Source organism: Dasypus novemcinctus, chromosome 13 (genome assembly GCF_030445035.2).
Source record: "Dasypus novemcinctus isolate mDasNov1 chromosome 13, mDasNov1.1.hap2, whole genome shotgun sequence".
NCBI lineage: Eukaryota > Metazoa > Chordata > Mammalia > Cingulata > Dasypodidae > Dasypus > Dasypus novemcinctus.
In genome coordinates, this window is record NC_080685.1 from 92,556,689 (window position 1) to 92,579,376 (window position 22,688).

The 22,688-nt window shown below is 39.8% G+C and overlaps 1 protein-coding gene and 1 non-coding gene across 4 annotated transcripts in view; one reads left to right on the forward strand and one right to left on the reverse strand.

Moving 5' to 3' along the window:
* The first annotated feature begins 593 nt into the window (after nucleotides 1-593).
* C4BPA (complement component 4 binding protein alpha) overlaps nucleotides 594-22,688 on the forward strand; it is a 46,763-nt gene continuing 24,668 nt past the window's right edge. Inside the window, exons 1-3 of one of the 3 annotated variants that reach the window (XM_023592157.3) lie at nucleotides 594-738; nucleotides 8,967-9,133; nucleotides 21,911-22,093. In XM_023592157.3, the coding sequence (XP_023447925.2) occupies nucleotides 8,971-9,133; nucleotides 21,911-22,093 (346 nt within the window). In that variant the 5' untranslated portion in view covers nucleotides 594-738; nucleotides 8,967-8,970. Of the gene's footprint in view, nucleotides 739-6,883; nucleotides 7,004-8,963; nucleotides 9,134-21,910; nucleotides 22,094-22,688 lie in introns of those variants that run through there. The other 2 variants (XM_004470063.5, XM_004470062.4) reach the window with 2 other exon arrangements.
* Nucleotides 14,915-15,036, reverse strand: LOC111766953 (small nucleolar RNA SNORA61). The gene has a single exon (XR_002798869.2). It is a non-coding gene; the product is annotated as a small nucleolar RNA SNORA61 (small nucleolar RNA).

Sequence of the window (22,688 nt, forward strand, 5' to 3'; positions counted from 1 at the left end):
TCAGCAGACCACTTTCTGGGCGTCATTTGGTGCCTGGCACGTAGCAGCAGTGGTCGTGGTAGTAGTTAACATTATTGAGCACCGAGTATGTTCCAGGCAACACAGCACATAGCAGGACCTCAACAAACGTTTGTTAAATTCCACCTTTTGTACTTTCTTGGGGGTGAGAGGGAGACCAGTGTGGAGCAAGATCAGTAGTGCCTGAGCCCCAGGAAAGTCTGCCAGATCTTGCATCACGGAAAGCAGATCACTTCTGTGGTGCTAAGGTGAACATTGCAGTATCCAAGGTTTCAGGCTAGCTGGATTGCATCTTGTGTAACGCAGTTTTGTTTATGAAAAGAAAAAAAGACTCCTGACCTCAAATTTAAATTATCTTTTCATTTAGGGGAAATGGTTGGCAGGGGAGAAAAACTATTGCAACATGTTATCAAGAATGAGCACTCAAATACTAGTGAAGAGGAAGGAGGAGATTAGGTAAACACTGCTGCTTTATTTCTGTGGTTAATCATTCACTGGCCAGTGGAGTATCTCTGCCTATCCATGTCCACATAGCGTTCGTGACCAGCCAATCACATAGCTGGAATTCATGGACATTTTGCCAACCATGTTAAGGATATTCTGATAAACTCTGCTCCTAGTCCGAGGGACTAGGACGATTAGAAATCAAGGTTTTCTTCTGTGAGAAACTACCCAAGAAACTTTGATAGATTCTTCTACTTCTTCCTCAGCTACTTGCAGGTCAGTGGATTACTAAACATTTGGGATAACTTGCAGGAAGGATTGGTGGTCTCTCCCTTTCAAGAATGCAGGAATCACAGGATAAGACAGTAAAAAACTGGACCCAAAAATCTCTTCAAGAGTACTGCATTGTGTCTTAGAAAGTCAAAATCAAAACTCTTTCGGGAGTACTACATTATGTGGTAGAGGAAAAAGTGGGGTTTGACACTTGAAATCTCAAACTTCTAATTTCTTCTGCCTTTAATTTACATTATAAATGGGAGAATAATAAAAAATACTAAAAAAAGTAAATGGCAGGAAAACAGATCTGAAAGCTGATTGTATACGTTTACTGATTCTTTGCCACCTCCGCACATAGGGGATTTGAGGCAGGAGGTAAGCCAGCCTTGTCAAGGGGGTTCAGTGAGGAACAGGGAAACAGAAAATGTGGTTATTTTTCTTATTGCATTTTTCTTTGGTGACTGTATTAACCCCTTCATATTTCCTCCAACTTTGACAGCAAAGACCTTTAGATTTGATGATAAGAAGGACATTGGACAACCGCTACTCAGTCTCTGAAGCTAGAGGCTTTAGTTGTCTTCGCCTCTTTTCCCTCCCTCCCTTTTTCTGAATTTGGCAAGGTTGATTGCCCTTTCTTCTTGAAATTCTCTTTTTCCTTGCTTGGACAGGGCACAGGACTCTTCCGGTCCTCATTTCAACTCTTCAGCCATTCTTCCCCTTTGTTGGCTCCTGTTCTGTTCCTAAGTATGGTAATGAAATGAGAATGAGAAGTAGAGTTTCCAGAAGAGGTGGAAACGTCCAAGAAGGTTTGTAGTAATCTCAGAGATATGTTTGTATATAATATGAACACACAGCAAAAGGAGCTGATAGAGAAACAAAGAGATCTAGGAAGGAAAGGGGAAAGAATGAATTTAGATTCCTCTACAAGTGATGTGAATAAGGGAAGAAACTGCAAGGAAGGAGCTGTTCGTCCTGATATTGGAGAAAAATGTTATCCTTTCTAAGGTAGCTGGCTTTAAAAGCAGGAGTTAGGCAAAATAAATACATTGACCTAAGTAAAAAGTAACCTCTAACAAAAGGAAAAAAATGAGGACTGATTATTTTCCCGGTGTCTCTCAAATTGTACTGCATCAGCAAGTGCTGACTGTTTTTCATGATAGACCCACCGTGTTTTTGCACTGGCTTCATTTCTACAGGAATTTAAAAGGTGGTGACGCCATTGAATTATGAGGGAATTTACTAGCATAATCTCAGCTTTTCTCTGGGCAGTTACAGGATTCCAGAGTTTGTAGAGAATAGAAAGACAATCTAGTTGAATGACATCGTCTTAGAGATGAGGAAACTGAGATCCAAGGAGCTTACCTAACTTCTTCAAGTTCACAGAATTTGACTGCGATATTGCCGGGACTCAAATGCAGGTCTTGGTCTCCATCCCCATACTCAGTGTTCTGCTAAGATCTATGCACGTTCCGCTGAGCGGCCAAAAGAGAACTTATGAGGGACCACAAACGCTGCAGCTGGCCCAGGTATTCAGAGAGCTAGTGAGGGAGCTTGACAAATTGCCGTATTATCTCTCTTCAGAATTGACAAGGTCCTTCACACACATTATTTCATGTGGTCCTCAGTGAGGCAGTTATAGTTGTCCTCACTCTGAAGGAAAAACGAAATCGAGATTCATTCATTTCACATTTATTGAACAACTATTTATGCCAGGTACAATACCAGGTTAGAGATAGGAAATTGCATAAAACACCTTCCTTATCCTCAAGGAGCCACTGTCTATTTTAGGAGACAAAGTAAATAGGTAATTACGATATAATGTAGTGTTATGAGTGTATTGTCAAAGTACTGGGGGAGCATAGAAGACACCAATGTATCTTGGGGTCTGGCAATTCTTCACCAAGGAGTTGCCATTTGTTCTGGATAGTGAATCGAGGGGAGCTCAGAAGTGAGAGTGTTCATGCACAGAAGACATTAAATGCAAATGCTTGCAGGCATTGAAAATAATCTAGGATACATTTTGGGAAAAACAGGTACCGTCATGAGGTTGAAATACAGTATTTTAAATGAGAAAATGCAGGGGGAGAGTTGGGAGACCTATGAGAACTGGAGATCCATGGGATTTTTTAAAGCAGAATAACAGGGTATATAAATCACTCTGCAGGGATACAGCAGTATCAGAGTGGATCTTGGCTTATAAATGTTTGGAGGTTTTTGTAGTGGCGAGGGCGTGGGCTGTTAGGGGGATTATGAGAACCTACACTTAGATTATGGAAGTCGAGTGTAGGAGAGAGTGACTGATTCTTGTGTTGTTGCTAACACAAACCTGGCAGGATCGGTGCCTCTGAATATGTAAAGGGGACAAGATAGAGGTGTTGAGGGTGACTCAGGCTTCTAGATCTGGTGGAGACTGATACCAGTAGCCAAGACAGGAAGCACGGAGGTCAAGTGGTGTCGGAAGAACTTAGTGAGTTTAGTTTGAGATATGTCAGATTCAATGAGCCTAGGAGCTAATGCAGCACTTGGAAGTACTGACCTAATCAATATTATTGTAACAAATAAATAAAGATATTTTAGCTCAAATAAGAAATCCAATAGGGCCAAAATTTTAGTTTACTTTCAGGAAGAGGAAAGCATCAATAACAGATTGTTGAGTTTTCATGGAAATAGTGCCCACATACTTATAAAAAGAAAACAGACATGTCAATTTAAATATTATTTCTGGAAAACCATAATTTAATAAGATAGCCAGTCAGAACTATAGGTTTTCCCAAGGTTGAAGGTTACTTTCAAGAGGCAGGGCACTATCTTCTAGTCCAGGAACAACTTCTTTGCCATAAATAACGTTAGCAAGATCAGTTTTATGATGCCGATATCCACTCTTCTGCAATGGCAGGGGAAGAGAAGACATTTCCTCCTCCTTAATTTGCTGAGATTCCTTTCACCAACTTTCAGAAAGGCCCATAGTTTTAATTCCACTAGTTAGTAGCAAGAGAAAAAAAGGCAGGCCTGAATGGCTTAAAACTTCCTTGTGGGAAGGAATAGGGCAGAGTAAGATGTTTATTAACCATTGATTATGGAGTGTGTAAGTTTTAACAACTTTAGGAACTAAGAGGGTCTAGAGGTCTGTGCTGGTTCATGGTGACAGTTAAAATCATGTGAGTGAATTCCTCCCAGGAAGACGGGGGGAGTGAAAAGAAAACACAGAACCAACATCTTCCTGCTCCGGGTCTACACTGTATCTCAAGGGCCCCAGTGGAGACCAAAACCAGTGACCCCAAGTCTAGTGGGCTTTCCTCTGTGCTGGGCTTAATTCAAGTCCCCTGGAGATGCAGCACTCCATTATTATTATTACTATTATTATTATTATTATTATTATTATTTTAGGAAGTAGTGGGGATTGAACCCAAGAACTTGTGCTGGGAAGCAGGCACTCAAACACTGAGCTACGTCATTTACATTTTAATGCTAAGTGATGATGATGGTGTTCAGAGTTCCGTGAGCTCTGATGCTGGTGCGACTCACATCCCATCTCCGATTCTATTGCTCTGTTCTCTAACAGTTTTTGAATGTTTACTCTGTGCCATCCATGTACCAAACCAAGCAATTCTGAGAGTCATGCACGATTATTATTCTTATGTTATAAAAGAGGAAATTGAAGCTGAGAGGGGCTGAGTGGCTTGCCCACAGGCACACAGTGCCTGTGTGGTGGAATCAGGATTCAAACCCACATGGTCTGACTCCACAGCCTGTTCCGAGTCCTGGACATCGCTCTCCTCCTCGGTGTCCAGCTGTGGCCTCAGTGGGTGGCAGATATGAATAGAATGGGGTAAATTTCTTATTGCTCTGTACAGTCTATACCTGCTGTCACAACCTGTGGAGGGAGGAGAACTAGTTTTTGTTTATTCCTTCCCTCTTTTACTGTCTTCTGTTGACTGGTTGAAGATAAGATGACTTTACATTAAGGATGGGGTAGAGCCTGGAATAAACTCTCTGGGATCAGTGTTCATTACAGTACGCCTTGCTTTAAAACCAGTTAAAAACTGACCTTGGCAAAACAATATAAGTATATATATGTACATTGTTAGAAAGAAATCTTCTGGAAGAAAATAAGGCTCACTCGATTGTGGAGAAGAAAAGAATTTATTCACAACCTTGCAAGAAGGGGCACACAACCAGAAAATGTGGCTGGCGCACCAAAGAAAAATGACACAATTTATAGCCCTAAGCCTAGACGCAAGTCCTTCCTCTGTTTCTCCATAGGATACTTCAGAAGTTACAGCCTAACTGAGAAGATCTAACTTTCCTGTGCAAAAGTTTGTGATTAACCGCTTCTCCCATCACATTCCAACCATTTTAGCTTTTACCTGATCCACTTTGCCAAATAAGGAATGGAATTTAGTGCTGAATTGGTATTGACTTAGCTCTTTCTTGGGCATCTTTTTACTGCCTATAGGACTGGCTTAAGCTGGTTTCCTTTGTTCCTGCTTAACCCGGGAGTGGGAGACTGAGGCAGTAGGCTGCCAGGTTACATCAATCAATATTTTCTTCCTTTATGTGAAAACTAAACTAATCTTCGTTTCTTACAACACAGAACAGCATTATTTTTCTTTAAAATGTGTTTTAAAGAAATTGCCCTACAAAGGACCAGTAAGAGAGGGGCGGTAAACGCCAGGGGAATCGGTCTGTAAGCATTTACTAGGGGAACTTTCTGATGGAGAGCTGCACACCTCCCAACAGACAGCAAGGCGGGCAAGTCTGCCTGTTCCTATGGCAGCCGCCCTGCAGGTTACCTGCTGAGGGCCAGGGGTGGCTACGTGCCAGGGGCTTGTCTGAAGCAGTGGGAAGGCATTTTGGTATGAGCACTTTTCTCAAAACAAGATGTTCCGTGGGTTGGGTGGGGGCGGGCAGTGTTCAAGGTTATAGCAGCCAAAGCTCTGTGTGCGCCCAGGGCGTGATGGGGTGGGGGATTCATCTGAGGGGGAGGGCCGGGGGAGGTCAACCCTCAATCAGGTAGGAAATGCTAAATGCACAACACCTAAGCACTAAACTGTAATGGGGAAATGGAGGCTGGCCTGGGGGCTGGGAGGGGACACCGGAGCTGGGACTGGCAGATTGAGTAGCAATTAAAGAGGAAAGGCAATCTCCTCCATTCCTTCCTCAGTGTCTATCTATATCTTTTTTTTTTTTTTAATTTTGTCTTTTAAAAAGTTTTAGATCACAATAAAGTCACATTTCCAAAATAGAGAACTTCCATATATCCAACATCAAACCATGGGAACCTCTTATGTTTTTACTGTAACACTTTGTGTGATCTATTTATCTTTTATAAAAAAGAAAATAATAATAAAAATAGATGAAAAAAAAAAGAGGAGAGGGAGAAAGGGCAGATGGGTAAGGAGGTACCCTGCCAAGTCCCTTCATAGAAAAAAAAAATTTTTTTAGGAGATACCAGGTATTGAACCCAGGACCTCGTGTGTGGGAGGCAGGTGCTCAACCACTGAGCTACATCTGCTCCTGCCCTTCTTGTTCAGGGCAGTCAGAGGACAGGGTGCACAGACCATACTACTAAAAAGCAATTCACCAAAAGCCAGTTGAGTGAATGCCAATTCCCAAAGGATCTGTTCACTGAAATCAAAGGAATGAATTTACCCAATTACCAATTTATATAATGCTATTTTAAAAATATTCATTTTGAGTATACTCAGTGATGATAAATGTACTCTTTCTGAATATAGCTAAAGAATATATGTTCTTTTTAGTAATATCTTAAATATTTTTGGCCAGATTCTTGAAGCTAAGAATTGATCTGCTTATGGCTGTATTTTACGAATATATTAATAAGTATTTTCCTGATTATATTCAATGTCTATATTTTTCTTATTTATGAACATAACAGTTGCAAAAAAACATTCAGGGTGTTTTCACTTTATACTATCACCCCTTTCTTTTTTATAGTGAAATTCTCTTTTGCCAACATACTGATATTTTAAAATTTTTTTCTTCAATTTGGCTGAATGACCGATTTCCTAAACTGACATAAAAAATTAAGGAAACTTGTTGCCATGTAGGCACAAGGCCAGGGCTTCTAGCCTGAAGAATTCTTCCGGGAGTCACTGGCGGCTCATAGAATCCTTTATTGCAGGAGTTTGCTTAAGAAGATGTGGTCCAAGGGGACAGCCGGACCCAGGCAGATCTCTGCCAACAGGGGAGGTTTAACAAATGTGTATATGTGCAAAGAACAGAGAAGGCACATAGCCAAAGGGTAAGTGTAGCTAAGACTGGAGAGCCATCCGGAGGAATTACATTTATTCTTTCAGAAGTCCTTTCTCAAGGTCTGTGCACAGAGAGCCTTCCCTCAACAGTCACAGCGTTATCAATCCTGTGTACGGGTCACGCTTGGTGCCCGATTGCTCCCGGTTCCTGGAGGCTGGTGATGGTTTAGGTATTCCATCGTTCCCACAGGAAGGGAGGAGAAACAGGTAACAAGCAAAGGAGGCGAGGTTTGCACCAGAGAAACGATTTACCTGACAAAATGTATCCCTCTATTTTTATAGGTACAGTAGCTTTTAGTGAGTGGGAGAAATTGATCACATTTTGTACATTCACAGTTGATTTAGTGGACTCATTTTCATTGTGAGCAACCTACTGGGACCCCAGCTATCTCCAGCTTTATCAGGTTGCGAGAGGAGAAAGAGGTGAGATGAGAGGTAGGGAAGGACTGATTACAAAGAGAAGGCGGAGGAGAGGGATGGGAAGGGGGGAGTGGGAAAGCCTAGAACGCTGACCCCGCCGCCCCCCCAACCTTTTTAGAGGACCTCCATTCATCTAGTAGGAATTCTGTAAACACATAGTAAACTAATACATTTGGTAAATTATTCATTGGGCAAGTTATTTTTTGGTGGTGATGTCCTGAGGCCATGCACAGAGCTCTGGGGATAGGATGTGCGTGGGTGGGGCTGACAGCACGTGCAGGAGCAGCTTCTTCTGAACTGGGTTTTAGAAGGATAAGAAGCTTATTTGAGCCTTTACTCAGTGAAGTGAGGCCCCTCCATCTGGTGGGAAGGGCCACTATAAACTCTTCTCCTAGAATGTGGGACAGAAATAGCTTTGGGGGAATTGATAGAGAAGAAAGCCTGTACCAAATGGATAAAGACTTGGTATGAATTATGGATAGATGGGTGGTGTACGACCATCTGGATCTAACAGAAGTATCAGAATAAAAGCTGAAATTCAATGTTTCTTTGGGTTTTCGCTTCATAGATTCCTGTAAGGACAAGGACTATTTCTAACAGAATCTTAGAATATATTGTTTTCTACAATGGGGAGAGGAGGGAATGTGAAGAGTAAAAATATCCTTAGTGATTTTGCTTTAAATAGTCTTTGAATCATCTGGTTCAAAAATAATGTACATTTATCAATGTTTCTTTTATTTAACTTTATAATATATATAGGTAAAACTGTTTTTTTTCCCCCAAAACTGCAAATTACTCAGTGGCTCACGGTGTTTGTTTACAGTCAGCCTGAGGAACCCCATCCTGTGTGTAGTGATCTAACTCCTCCATCCCTCCCTTCCCTTCTTGCATTGTTCCCTTTTCTCTCATCCCTCCACCAGTGCGGTGTTCAGTTCGTCTCCCTGACTCACCTGACTAATTGCCGTGTTCTTCTTACCCTCCCTGTCTCCTTCAACTTCTCTAGCACACACCCACCACACTGATCTTCCTAAAGCACAGTAATTGTGTCACTCCTTAGCTTAAAACAAACACACAAACCAAAACCAAAAACAAAAGCAAAAAACAGCGTATAAAGTCTATACATTCTTAGCTTGGCTCTTACATCCCATTCAGACATACCTGTGAGCTGTGGCCTCCTTAACAGTCAGCTCCCCATCTCAGTCATGTTACTCACTAGTAGAGTGTTGAGGTATTACATACTGTTCCCCCAGCATGCTCTGCTTTTATTCTCTGACTTTTACAGTAATGGCTAACTCAGTTGTCACCTCCTATGTAAAGCCCACTCCCATCTTCCCACTTGGAATTAATCTTTCTTCAGAGCAGAGTGCTTCTATAGCAACCAACACTCACAGTCTTGTGTTGTAACATTTGTTCTTGTGTCTTTCTACTCTAGCCTGTAATCTTCTTGAAGACATGATCCTATAGTATTTATCCTAGTATTTTATGACAAGTGGGAACTCAAGGACTGTTTATTAAATTGAGTTATCTTAGCAGAAAAATGTTGAAGAAGCTTCAGGACAGGCAGTCTCCAAGAGCTCCAAATGGGAACCCTCATAGGAAAGGGCAAATGGCAGCCTGGCCCTTCTCTCGACTGTGGAAATTCTGTGATCCAACTCTGTTCTATATGACCTTGGTCACTTCTCTGTTGGCTACTGTGCATGGTAAGTAATGGGGAGACAAGACCAGAATGGCGTATTCTTATTTGTGCACTATTAACTGTACTTATTTTTCACAAGAAGTTTTACTATCCTATATGGTCCCATGTTTCAATTTTTAGCTTTCCTTCTAGTGATACATAGGACCTTAGACTTTCTCTTTCAACCACTATCATAATCATATATTAGTGCTACTAATTACAAACACTATGATGTGCTTTCACTATTTCTATTCATTTCCAAATAATTTTTACCAATTCTGCCCAGATTAAACCTCAGCTTTTTATTCTCTAACCTCATTCTATTTTCTGGTGACCTGTATTCTAGTTATTAACTGCATTTAATTCATAATGGCAAAACCATATATTATTTGTCCTTTTGTGTCTGACTTGCTTCACTCAACATAATGTCTTCCAGGTTTATCCATGATGTCATATGCTTAACAACTTCATTTCTTCTTACAGCTGAATAATATTCCATTGTATGTATATACCATGATTAGTTTATTCATTCATCAGCTGAGGGACACCTGGGCTGTCCCTATCTTTTGGTAATTGTTAATAATGCTAATACAAACATCAGTATGCAGATATCTGTTCATGTCACCACTCTTAGTTCTTCTGGGTATATACCTAGTAGAGGTATTGCCAGGTCATATGGCAGATTTATATCTAACTTCCTTAGAAACTAACAAAGAGACTTCCACTGTGGCTGTACCATTCTGCATGCCCACCCAACAGTGAATAAGAATTCCTATTTCTCCACATACTCTCCAACACTTGTAGTTTTCTGTCTTTTTAAAAGTGGCCATTCTAATAGGCGTGAAATGATAGCCTATTGTAACTTTGATTTGTATCTACCTAATCGCTAGTGATATTGAACATTTTTTAAAATGTGTTTTTTTGCCATTTGTATTTCTTCTTTGAACAAATGTTGATTCAAGTCTTTTGCCCATTTTTAAATTGGATTGTTTGGTTTTTTAAATTGTTGAGTTATAGGATTTCTTTACATATCATGGATATTAACTGCTTATCAGATTTGTGATTTCCAAATATTTTCTCCCATTGAGTCAGCTGCCATTTCACCCTCTTCAAAAAATATCTTTGAGGTGCAACAGAGTTTAATGTTGAGGAGGTCCTATTTATCTATTTTTTCTTTTGTTGTCCTGCTTTGGGTGCTTATGCCCAAACCTTATTTAAGAAACTCTCCTACCACAAGACCTTGAAGGTATGTTCCTATATTATCTTCTAGGAATTTTATGGCCCTGACTTTTATATTTAGGTCTGATCCATTTTGAGTTGATTCTTGTATAGGGAGTGAGATATGGGTATTTTCATTCTTTTGTTTATGGATATCTGGTTCTCCCAGAACCATTTGTTGAAGAGACTGTTTTATCCCAGTAAAATGGGCTTGGTAGGCTTGTCGAAAACCAGTTGACAGTAGAAATGGGGGTCTGTTTCTGAACTCTCAGTTCTAGTCCATTGATCCTTTATGTGTCTATCTTTATGCCAATACCATTCTGTTTTGACCACTGTAGCTTTGTAATATGTTTCAAGGTCAGGGCGTGTGCATCCTTCTACTTTGCTCTTCTTTTTTAGGATGTTTTTGGCTATTCAGCTTACCTTTCCCTTCCAAAAAATTTGGTAATTGACTTGTCTATTTCTCTAAAGTAGGCTGTTGGACTTTTGATTGGGAGTGCATTGACTCTATAAAGTAGTTTGCATAGGAATGACATCTTCACAATATTTAATCTTCCAATCCATGAACACAGAGTGTCTTTCCATTTGTTGAGCTTTTCTTTGATTTATTTTAGCAATGTTTTGCAGTTTTCTGAGTATAGGTCCTTTATATCTCTGGTTAAATTAACGCCTAGATATTTGAGTCTTTTTGTTGCTATTGTAAAAGCATTTTTTTCTTAATTTCCTCCTCAGATTGTTCATTACTAGTGTATAGAAACACTACTGACTTTTGCATGTTGATCTTGTATCCTGCACTTTGCTGAACTTATATATTAGCTCTAGTATCTCTGTCATAGATATTTCTTAATATTGGATCATGTCATCTGTGAATAGTGAGAGTTTTACTTCCCCTTTTCCAATTTGGATGCATTTTATTTCTTTTTCTTGCTTAATTACTCTAGCTAGAACTTCTAGCACAATATTGAATATCTATGGTGACAGTGCACATCCTTGTCTTGTTTTTGATCTTAGAGGGAAAACTTTGAACTTTTCCCCATTGAGTACGATGTTAGCTGTGGGTTTTTCATATATGCCCTTAAAAATGTTGAGGAACTTTCCTACTATTCCTATTTTTCAAAGTGTTTTTATCAAGAAAAGATGCTGGATTTTATCAAATGCATTTTCTATGTCAATGAGATGATCTTTTTTCCCCCTTCGATTTGGTAATGTGGTATATTATGTTAATTGATTTTCCTGTGTTGAACTACCCTAGTATACCAGAAATAAAACCCACTTGATCTTGGTGTGTAATTCTTTTAATATGCTGGATTATATTTGCAAGTATTTTGTTGAGAATTTTTGCATCTATATTCATTAGAGAGATTGCTATATAATTTTCTTTTCTTGTAGAATCTTTGTTTGGCTTTGGTATTAGGGTGATATTAGCTTCATAAAATGTGTTGGGTAGTTTTTTCTCCTTTTCAATATTTTTTGAAGAGTTCATTCAGGACTGGTGTTAATTCTTCTCAAAATGCTGAGTAGAATTTGTCTGTGAAACCATGTGGTCCTGGACTTTTCTTTGTTGGGAGATTTTTGATGACTGATTCAATCTCTTTAAATATGATTGGTTTTTGAGTTCTTATATTTCTTATAGAGTCAATGTGTGTTGCTTTTGCATTTCTAGAAATTTGCCCATTCCAGTTAGGTTGTCTAATTTTTTGGCATATGGTTTCTCCTAATAGGCTTTTATGGTCCTTTTTATTTCTGTGTGGTCATTCTGATTTTATTTATTGCATCTTCTCTCTTTTTTCTTTTGTTATTCTAGCTAAGGGTTTGTCAATTTTGTTGATTTTCTTAAAGAACCAGCTTTTGATTTTGTTGATTTTCTCTATTGTTTTGTTATTGTTGATGATGTTCTCAGTTTCATTTATTTCTGTTCTAATCTTTGCTATTTCTTTCTTTATGTTTGCTTTGGGATTTGTTTGCTATTCTTTTTCTAGCTCTCCGGGTGTTCAGTTAGGTCTTTGATTTTAGCTTTTTCTTCTCTTTTTGATATAGGCATTTAGGGCTATAAATTTTCCTCTAAGCATTGCCTTTGTTGTATTTCATATATTTTCATAAATTGTGTTCTTGTTTTCATTCACCTTAAGATATTTAATACAGCTAATTTCTCTTACAATTTCTTCTTTGACCCACTGATTGTGTATGGAGTATGTTGTTTAGCCTCCACACATTGGCCAATTTTCCTCTTTCCTATGTATTATTGATTTCCAGCTTTGTTCCATTATTATCTGGGGAAGGTGCTTTGTATAATTTCCATCTTTTTATATTTATTGAGACCTACTTTGTGACTTTGGGTCACAAAGTATGGTCTCTCCTGGAGAAAGATCCATGAGCATTTGTGAAAAATGTATAATATGCTGATTTGGGGTACAATGTTCTGTGTATGTCTATAGTTCCAGCTCATTTATCATATTGTTCAAGTTCTCTGATTCCTTGTTGATCTTCTGTCTCGTTGTTCTATCTATTGATGTGGGTGACATGCTGAAGTTTCCAACTATTATTGTAGAGATGTCTGTTTCTTCTTTCAGTTTTGCCAGAGTTTGCCTCATATATTTTGGGGCACCTAAATATCTAGTTGCATAGGTATTTATGACTGTTATTTCTTTCTGGGGGATTGTCCCTTTTATTACATATAATGGCTTTCAGTGACTCTTATAAATTTTTTTGCATTTATAGTGTGTTTGTCCAGTATTTGTTTAGCTACCATTGCTCTTTTTTGGTTACTATTAGCATGAAATATCTTTTTCCAACCTTTTACTTTTAGCCTATTTGTATTCCTGGGTCTAAGATGAGTCTCTTGTATACAGCATATGGATGGCTCATTTTTTTTTTTTTAATCCATTTTGTCAACCTATATATATATTTTTAAAATTTATTGAAGTATATTACTCATACATAAACAAAAGTGTATAGTAATAGTTGTGAACTTACAAAACAAACATATATAACATCATACAGGACTTTTGTACCTTAACCTACCACCAATACCTTGCATTGTTGTTAAACATTTTAAATTAATAATTAAAGAGCATTGTCAAAATATTACTATTAAAGTATTTCCCTCCAAGCCACTCTATTCTTATTATTTTTATATCATTTCTATATGAACATACATAAACACTAAGTGTATAGTAAAAGTTGTGAACTTACAAAGCATCACATCATACAGGGGTCCCATACATCAACTTTCCACCAACATCTTGCATTGTTGTGAGATGTTTGTTACAAATTATGAAAGACTTTTGTCAAAATCTTCTACTAATTACAGTCCTCATCTCACATTTGGTGTATTTTTACCCAACCTGCCCCATTATTATTATTTTTTATTTTTTAAAAATTTTTATTATTTATTTCCCCCCCACACCCCATTGTCTGCTCTCTGTGTTCATTCACTGTGTGTTCTTCTGTGCCTGCTTGCATTCTCAAGAGCACCGGGAACCTGTGTCCCTTTTTGTTGTGTCATCTTGCCACATCAGCTTTTTGTGTGTGCGGCACCACTCCTGGGCGGGCTGTGCTTTTTTCGCGTGGGACGGCTCAATTGCAGGGTGCACTCCTTGTGTGTGGGGCTCCCCTATGTGGTTGACACCCCTGCGTGGCATGGCACTCTTTGTGCGTGGTAGTGCCTCGCATAGGCCAGCTCACCACATGGGCCAGGAGGCCCTGGGTTTGAACCCTGAACCTCCCATATGGTAAACAGACGGTCTATCAGCTGAGTCACATCTGCTTCCCTTATTATTTTTTATATATATTTTTTATGGCAGAAGTTTTAAACTTATAAAACAATCATGCATATGTGCAGAATTCCCAAACAACATCCCTCTATTAACACACTACACTGTGGTGGAATATTTGTTACAGGTAAGATAATATCACCTGATTGTTACCATGTCCACAGTGTACATTTGGCATATATTTTCCATACTGCCTCATTATCAACACAGTACATCTTTGGAATAGATGCAAGAATATTATATTATCACTGCTAACCACAATCCATAGATCACTCCAGTTGTATTTTCCCCATGCTTCTCCACATTCCCACCACCCTGCAATAGTAAATTTGCTCTAGCTAACAATGGACACTCTTGCATCTATACCATCAACCACGATTCTCATCCATCTCTTGGTTTATTGTTCTATTCAGTTCCTAGATTATTCTCTAGCATTCTGTCTATTGGCATTTACATACCTAGACTACCATTTTCAACCACATCCCCATTTATAAAGTAGCTATTACTCACTATGTGTTACCATCCACTCTATACATTTCCACACTTTTACAGTAAAGCTAATTAAAACTTCTGCATACATTAAACATCAGTAGTACATCTCAGTCCTCCTCTTATCTCCTTTAAGAATCCACCACCTACCACCAAGTCTTGAAGATATTTTCCTATAATTTCTTCTAGAAGTTTTTTTGGTTCTTGCTTTCATTTTTAGGTATTTGATCCATTCAAGTTTATTTTTGGATAAGGTGTGAGATATGGCTATGGATATCCAGTTGTATTTTATTTTATTTTGTTTTATTTTATATTTTATTTTTTCCCCTTGTTTGAAGCTAACCAACATGCTACAAAGCACTATTGGGTCAGCTTCAGAGTTCCTTTTCTTCCTTTTATGACCACCGAGACCAGTGTTCAGATCGGATGGGAAAGGAAACTAGGGGGTGATATCCTGTTCTTTTGGCATCATTTTTTTAATGGACAATTCTGCCCAAGCTGTGTGGGTTTGACAGGCTAGTCAAAAATCACTTGACTATACATGTGAGGGTCTTTTTCTGAACCATCGGTTTGGTTCCATTGGTCTAAGTGTCTGTCTTTATAGCAGTACCATGCTGTTTTTACCATTTATAGCTGCAAAATATGATTTAAAGTCTGGAGATGAGAGTTCGTTTTTCCTTTTTAGGATTCTGGCTATTCAGGACTCCTTACTCTTCCAAATAAATTTGATAATTGTGTTTTCAATTTTAAAAAATGCTGGTGGAATTTTTAGTGGGATTGCATTGAATCTGTATATCAGTTTGAGTAGGACTGACATCTTAATGATATTTGTGTCTTCCAATCCATGAGCATGGAAAGTTCTTCCAGTTATTTAGGCCCTTTAAAATTTCTTTTAACATTGAGTTGCAGTTTTCTGAATACAGGTGCTTTACATTGTTGGTGAAGTTTATTCCTGACTGTTTGGTTTTATCTGTCATATTTTATTGTCACCATTCTTTTGACACTTTTGGTTACTTTTATTGATATAATCTTCATTTCTAGACTCTTAATTCAAGCCTATCTCTCCTGTCTTTTCTTTTCAGGCTCTAGCATACCCTTTAGAATTTCCTGAAAATCTGGTCTCTTGGTTAGAAATTCTCTCAGTTTCTGTTTTACCTGTGAATATTCTAAACTCACCTTCATTTTTGAAAGACAGTCTTGCTGGATATAAGATTCTTGGCTAGAAGTTTTTCTCTTGTAGTATCTTAAATATATCAGACCACTGTCTTCTTGCCTCTGTGGTTTCTGGTGAGAAATCAGCATTTAATCTTATTGGGTATCCCTTATATGTTATGCTTTGCTTTTCTCTTGCTGTTCTCAGAATTCTCTGTTTGTCTTTGGTATTTTGACATTCTGCTTAGTATGTGTCTTGGAGTTGGCCTATTTGGATTTTTTTTGATGGGGATATGCTGTGCTTCTTGGACATGGATAGCTATGTCCTTCAATAGAATTGGGAAATTTTGTACCATTATTTCTTCAAATATTCCATCTGCCCCTTTTCCCTTCTCTTCTCCTTTTGGGACACCTATGACACTTACTTACTAAAGATTTGCACATCTTTTGCTGTCATTTAATTCCCTGAGACCTTGTTCAATTTTTTATATTTTTTTCTTCATCTGTTCTTTTGTATGTTCACTTTCAGAGGCCAGTTCTTCAAGATCACTAATCCTTTCTTCTGCCTCCTCAAATCTGCTATTATATGATTACAATGTTTTTTAAAATTTCATTCCCATAAGATCTGCTCTTTTTCTATGTATGCTTTCAAATTCTTCTTTGTGCTCATCCAGTGTCTTCTTAATATCTTTAATCTCTTTAGCCATCTCATTGAATTTATTAAGGAGATTTGTTCAAATATCTATGATTAGTTCTCTCAACTCCTTTATGTCATCTGGAGACTTATCTTGCTCCTTTAACTGGGCCATAGCTTCCTGCTTCTTGGTGTGGAATGTAATTTTTTGTTGGTGTCTTGGCATCTGGATTACTAGAGTATTTATTCTGGGTGCAGTTTTTCTCTTTAGTTTAGGGCCCTCTTCCTTTCTCCCTTGCTGGTTGTGCAGTAGGAGCCAAGGATGTAGTGGTGCTATAAGCTGTAGAGGCTGCTGCTCTCATTACCCCAGGGACTCATGAAACTTCTCCCAACTTTCTCCTTTGCCAGGGGTAGGGACAGAGTTACAGCTGGGTGTAATAATCCAAGTTGTGAAGGCCTAGACAGTATTTGCCCAGAGAGACTGATAAAGCTTCAATGCCCCTTTCTCCCTTGCCTGGGGCAGGGATGGACCTGCAGGTGTGGGCAGCAATCTACGCAGTGTGGGTCCAAGATGACTGCAGTTGCACCAATAAACTTCTGATTATTCAGCCTGTGCCAGCTGAATATACGTGCAGTTACCTGGATAGCTGGTATAAGGCCACCAGCTTTCTCTTTGCCAGAGGTGGGGCTGCAGCCTAGGCTAGGGCTGCAGGCTGATCTGGGTGAAAGAAGCCAGATCTTACCATCACTGTGATTTTTAGTCAGCCTAGCTTTTCCTCATGCTGGGGGCAGAGTCAAAATGGAGGCTGCTGGCCTCTTTCCAACCAGGACACGTTCATACTTTAGTTGTTCTTAGGATTAGACTTTAGCCAGCCAAATTTACCAATCAGTATCTGAAATCAGTGGCTAACCATCTCTTCCTCCCCTGTTTTTTTGGAAATGGAGCTTCCAATTCCAGCCACAGAATAGCTCCTGGGGTGGCTTGCACTGCCAAAATAGGTTGATCAATGGCCTCTGCGGCTTGGCTGGCAATTTCCCAGAGAGCCTGGGGCAGGTCCCCTCAGCTTCCTCTCTGCTGGAGTTGGGGTTGGGGCTTAGGCTAAAATTGCAATCTGATCTGTATGGAAAGAAGCCAGTCCCTATAAGCACTGTGACTTTCAGTCTGCCCTGCTTCCTCTTGTGCCAGGAGCAGAGTTAAGGTGGCAGCTACCAGCCTCTTTCTGACTTGAACGTGTTCAAACTCTAGCTGTTCTTAGGATTATACTTTAACCTGCCAAATTTAGTCATCAGTAGCTGAAGTTGGTGCCCAGCCGTCTCTTCCTTCCCTGTTTTTGGTAAGTAGAGCTTCTAATTCTAGCCACAGAACAGCTCCTGAGGCAGCTTGTGCCTCCAGTGGAGGATGGGCACAGGCCTTTGTGGCGTGGAGCACTCTACTTAGGAGTTTTCTCTGCAGATGGGCAGCCTCATCCTTCTATTCCTTTATGGATGTTGCAGGATGCTCTTCTGGTCTCCTAGAGGCCCCAAACAGGTGCTTCAGATAGTTCTGGGTATTTACTAACTGCCCTGTAGCAGGGGCTGACTCTAGGAGCTCCTTACTCTGCCACTGTCTTGCTGGTTGTCCAACCTATATATTTTGATTGAGGAGTCTAATCCATTCACATTCAATGTTATTACTATAAACGCATTATTTACTTACACCACTTTATTCTTTGGCTTTCATATGTATTATCTTATTTTCGTCTGATTTATCCTTTTGGTTATGCTTTCTGACAGTCTTCTCTTCTATACTTTTCTCCAAGCCTCTTTCGTCTCTTCTCCTTTTGGGCTGCAGAATTCCTTTGAATGCTTCCTGCAGTGCTGGAGTCTTGTTTATGAACTCTTTTAGTTTCTGTATATTTGTGATTATTTTAAACTCACCTTTTTATTTGAAAGGCAATTTTGCCAGATTAGGAATTCTTGGTGGGCAATTTTTCTCTTTCAGAATCTTAATTATATCACATCACTGTCTTCTAACCTTCATGATTTATGATGAGAAATCCACACTAAGTTTTACTGGGCATTCCTTTTATGTGATATTTTGCTTCTCCCTTGATGCTTTCAGAATTTTCTCTTTAACTTGAGAATTTGACATTCTGAGTAGTGTGTGTCTTATGTGTCTTAGAGTAGATTCATTCAGGTTCATTCTGATTCGAGTATGCTGTGCTTCTTGGACATGTAAATTCATGTCTTTCATGAGAGCTGGGAAATTTTCAGTCATTATTTCTTCAAACATTTTTTCTGCCCCCTTTCCCTTCTCTTCTCCTTCTGGAACTCCCATGACACATATGTTATCGTATTTCATGCCATTATTCATCTCCCTGAGCCCCTGCTCATTTTTTTTCTGTTCTTTTCTCTTTGTTCTTCTCTCTCTTCAAGTTTAGTCATTCTGTCTTTTATAGCCCCGATTCTTTCTTCTATGATTTCAAATCCGCTATTGTATGCCTCTAGTGTGTTTTAAATCTCACCTATTGTGTCTTTCATTCCCATAATCTGTTATTTTTCTATTCAAGTTTAAAATTCCATGTGCTCACCCAGTTTCTTCCTTCTTTTTCCAAAGATTTATTTTTTATTTATTTCTCTCCCCTTCCCCCTGTCCCCAGTTGTCTGCTCTCTGTGTCCATTTGCTGTGTGTTCTTCTGTGACCACTTCTATCCTCATCAGCAGCACCGGGAATCTGTGTTTCTTTTTGTTGCATCACCTTGTTGTGTCAGCTCTCTGTGTGTGCAGTGCCATTCTTGGGCAGGCTGCACTTTCTTTTGCACTGGGCGGCTCTCCTTACGGGGTGCACTCCTTGTGTGTGGGGCTTCCTTATGCAGGGGACACCCCTGCATGGCAGGATACTCCTTGCACAAATCAGCACTGCGCATGGGCCAGCTCCACATGGGTCAAGGAAGTCTGGGGTTTGAACCACGGACCTCCTATGTGGTAGGCGGGTGCCCTCTCCATTGGGCCAGGTTCGCTTCCCCCCAGTTTCTTCTTTTTTTTTTTCATAATGATAACTTTTATTGTGACAAATGTGCCATAGCTTCTACATTCAAAGGAATATTTGACTTAAAAGTATTCACACTGGACCAAGATAAACATTTAAAATGATATTACCCAGTTTCTTCTTGATATCGTTTATCTCTTTAGTCATATTGTCTTCCAACTCCTTGATTAAGTTTAAGACCTGTGTTTGAACTTCACTGATTAGTTGTCTCAAATCCTGTGTCTTGTCTGAGGCTTTGATTTATTCCTTTCCCTGAGTCATATCTTCATTTTTCTTAGTATGGCTTATAATTTTTTGCTGATATCCAGGCATCTGATCATGATGGTGAATTTACTCTGATGATCAGTTTCTCTGTCTTGCATAGGGATTTAGTGGTGAGTGCCTATGTTCTTTGATTCTTGGTTCAACTTGTTTTAGGTCTTTAGATTGTCCCTGTCTAGTTGCTCAAATCAGGACCATGGACCCAATAATGAACTGCAGACAAGTTTTCAACAGCTTTGGGGTGGGGAGTCTGTAAAGTTCCAAAAAAAACGTCTTATTTACGAAGTCCTTGTGTGCAACTTTCTTGGTCTGCCAGCAGATGGTGCTCTTTGGCAGGCCTTTATGCTCAAATCCCAGTCAAATTGAGTTCACTGTAAACCCAACAGTGCAGGAAGCAGGTGCAAAGACAATGTGACAGAGAATTCTCCCTCAGAGCTAAGTCTTGAAAATCAAACTTTCTCAGAAGCTGTTCTCCTCCTTTGGCCAACCACCCCTTCCCTTTTCCTGGGGAGGAAATAAATTCTGCACCATCAGCAGTTAGTCCTGGTAGTGGGGGGGTGGGGGGTGTGTGTTTGAGAAGGTAGGATCTCTGTAGTCCCCTGCTGGCTCCCAGGGAAAACCATGGCAGGGTCCCTCTGCCTGGAAGGCTGTAACTCATGGGACACAGCAGACCAAATTTTTTGGCCAAAAGCTGAATCAGTCGTAAGCTATGTGCTCCCCTTTCCTGGGGAGGTGGGCCCTTGTGACCTCCTCCATCTGTAGCTGCTGTCCAGGGGCCTGAGGACTCAGTGCTGTCTGCTCCAAGGGTAGAGGGATGGGCACTAGCAGCTGCAGCTGCAGCTTTTACTCACAGACCTTCCCTGTCATGCCTTCTTTTCTTGGTCCTTTTCTCTTCTGGGTAGTGTTCAACCTTCCCCTGGTGTCCTAAGCCCTAGAACAGCTTTTCAAGACAGTTTCTGCCTGTTCCCTAGCTCGTTTTCTGGGAGAGAAGTGAGTTCTGTGTCTCTCTAACCCTCCAACTTCCTGGAAGTCTTTGACACTTGTTTTTGTAAGTTTGCTGGAATTCTCCAGTGCTCAGCACACCAGCAGGCATAATATTTCTGGATGACCAGACCTTTTCAAACACTCCTTCATTCTCCCTTTGTTTCCATTTTCTGGCTCTCTGGTTCACTTGCTGAATGAGTCCTCACTCTGCCCCAACCTGGCGTGCCCTCTGCAGTGACTTGCCTAGTGGTAGGTGAGGCTGGAACTGGGGGGACCGGAGCCTTCGCCCCAATGTCCACCCAGCTGACCAGCCCAGTGCAGATTAGCACATGCTCCCTGCCTACATCACCTAAAGCAGAGTGTGCACATTCACTGTTTTTTTAAGGAGGTACCAAGGGATTGAACCCAGGACCTTGTCCCTGGGAAGCAGATGCTCAACCACTGAGCTACATCCGCTGCCCCACATTCACTTGTAAATCTAACAAAGAGATGACTACGTTTTTTTTAGCAGAAATCCAGCTTCAGCAATAAATAATTTATTTGACCAGTTGAAATTCAGAGGAATTTGCTTCTCACATAAAAACGACAGTTTTCTAGACAGGCCCTCCTAGAATCTCTTCTCCAAGAACTTCTGAAACAATCTGACTCCCAACCATGACTTGAAACAAATCTGTACTACAGTCTATCAGCCTGACTGAACAACTTTCACTTGTTGTGGGTTTATCTAGAACTGAGAGGTGAGGCATTTACTACTGAGGCTCCTAAAAGCTAAATTAGTCTGGTATTTAATTCTTTCAAGGCAAGTAGGATTAAGTTTTTCATGTTTCAAAGGTTTGATGCTTCCTCCTCTGTACCATCCAAAATCCAACAGTTGCAAAAAGGTATCATTTAAAATGTCATTCTTATTGGTCTCCCAATCACCCAGTTTCCCTTCCTTGAGGCAATCAATGAATATTATATAATGTCATTATTGATATGATGTGTGTCTGTGGAGGCAAAATTGTAGGATTTTCTGGCCCAGGGGCAGCAGAGGTAGGGAAAATGAAAGGCTGAAAATTTTTTTATCATTATAATTGTCAGTATCATTTATTAGCATATATGTATTACTCATCACTCACTGGGTTCATTGGACAGTGAGGATTATAGGAGTTAAAACAGAGGAGGCAACTATGCTCCCTGCTCTAAATAAATCCTGATCCTGCAACATTAAGATGCTGGATCCCAAATATAACTTTTGCTGTTCTTTGTCATTTTGGTGTCCAGGCGATTGTGGTGTTCCACCCAACTTACCGTTTGCTTCTCCAATAAAATTGTTGAGTGAGACAGACTTCAAAGAGGGAACTGCTCTGGAATACACCTGCCGCCCTGGCTATAGTAGGATCCGTAGTAATCCATCACTTACATGTCAAAAGGATGGCTCATGGAAGTACAGTGAATTCTGTAAAAGTAAGTATCAACATTTATTTTCCTCATTTGTGCTTTGTCCTTTGAAACATTGTCTCAGAAATGAAAGGGGCTTCCTGAATGAAAAGAGAATCTGTGGTCACTAAGAAACTATCCAGTCTGTCACTTACTGCTTTCAATGTCCACATATGCCACTCTTTGAAAACCCAAAACCAAAACCAACCAAAGCAGAAAAATTGGGAGTTAATTGCAATGAAAAATAAGTTTATTCATTACAAAGTACCCCACCAAAAATTTCTTTTAAGAAACGAACCACAAATTCACTTTTAATATATTCAAAACCAGATTCACTTTACAAAAATTTATAAAAGTTATGTGGCTAGAAGGTGGTAATGCAGCTTCCAAAAGTAACCTCATCCAAAATACTTGCCATGTTTAGTAGATGCTATAAATCACTCTTGGTTGGGAATGCATTCTGAGATGTTTTTCCAACAGGAAGGGTATACAATCCATACCCTCTCCTTTTTATTCCTGTTATGGCCAAAGACATGCAGCTTTGAATGGCCTGTGTTTGCAGTGTGTGCTGTGAACATAGAATGGTGTGAGCTCACTGGTCAGCATATTAAATTCTGGACCA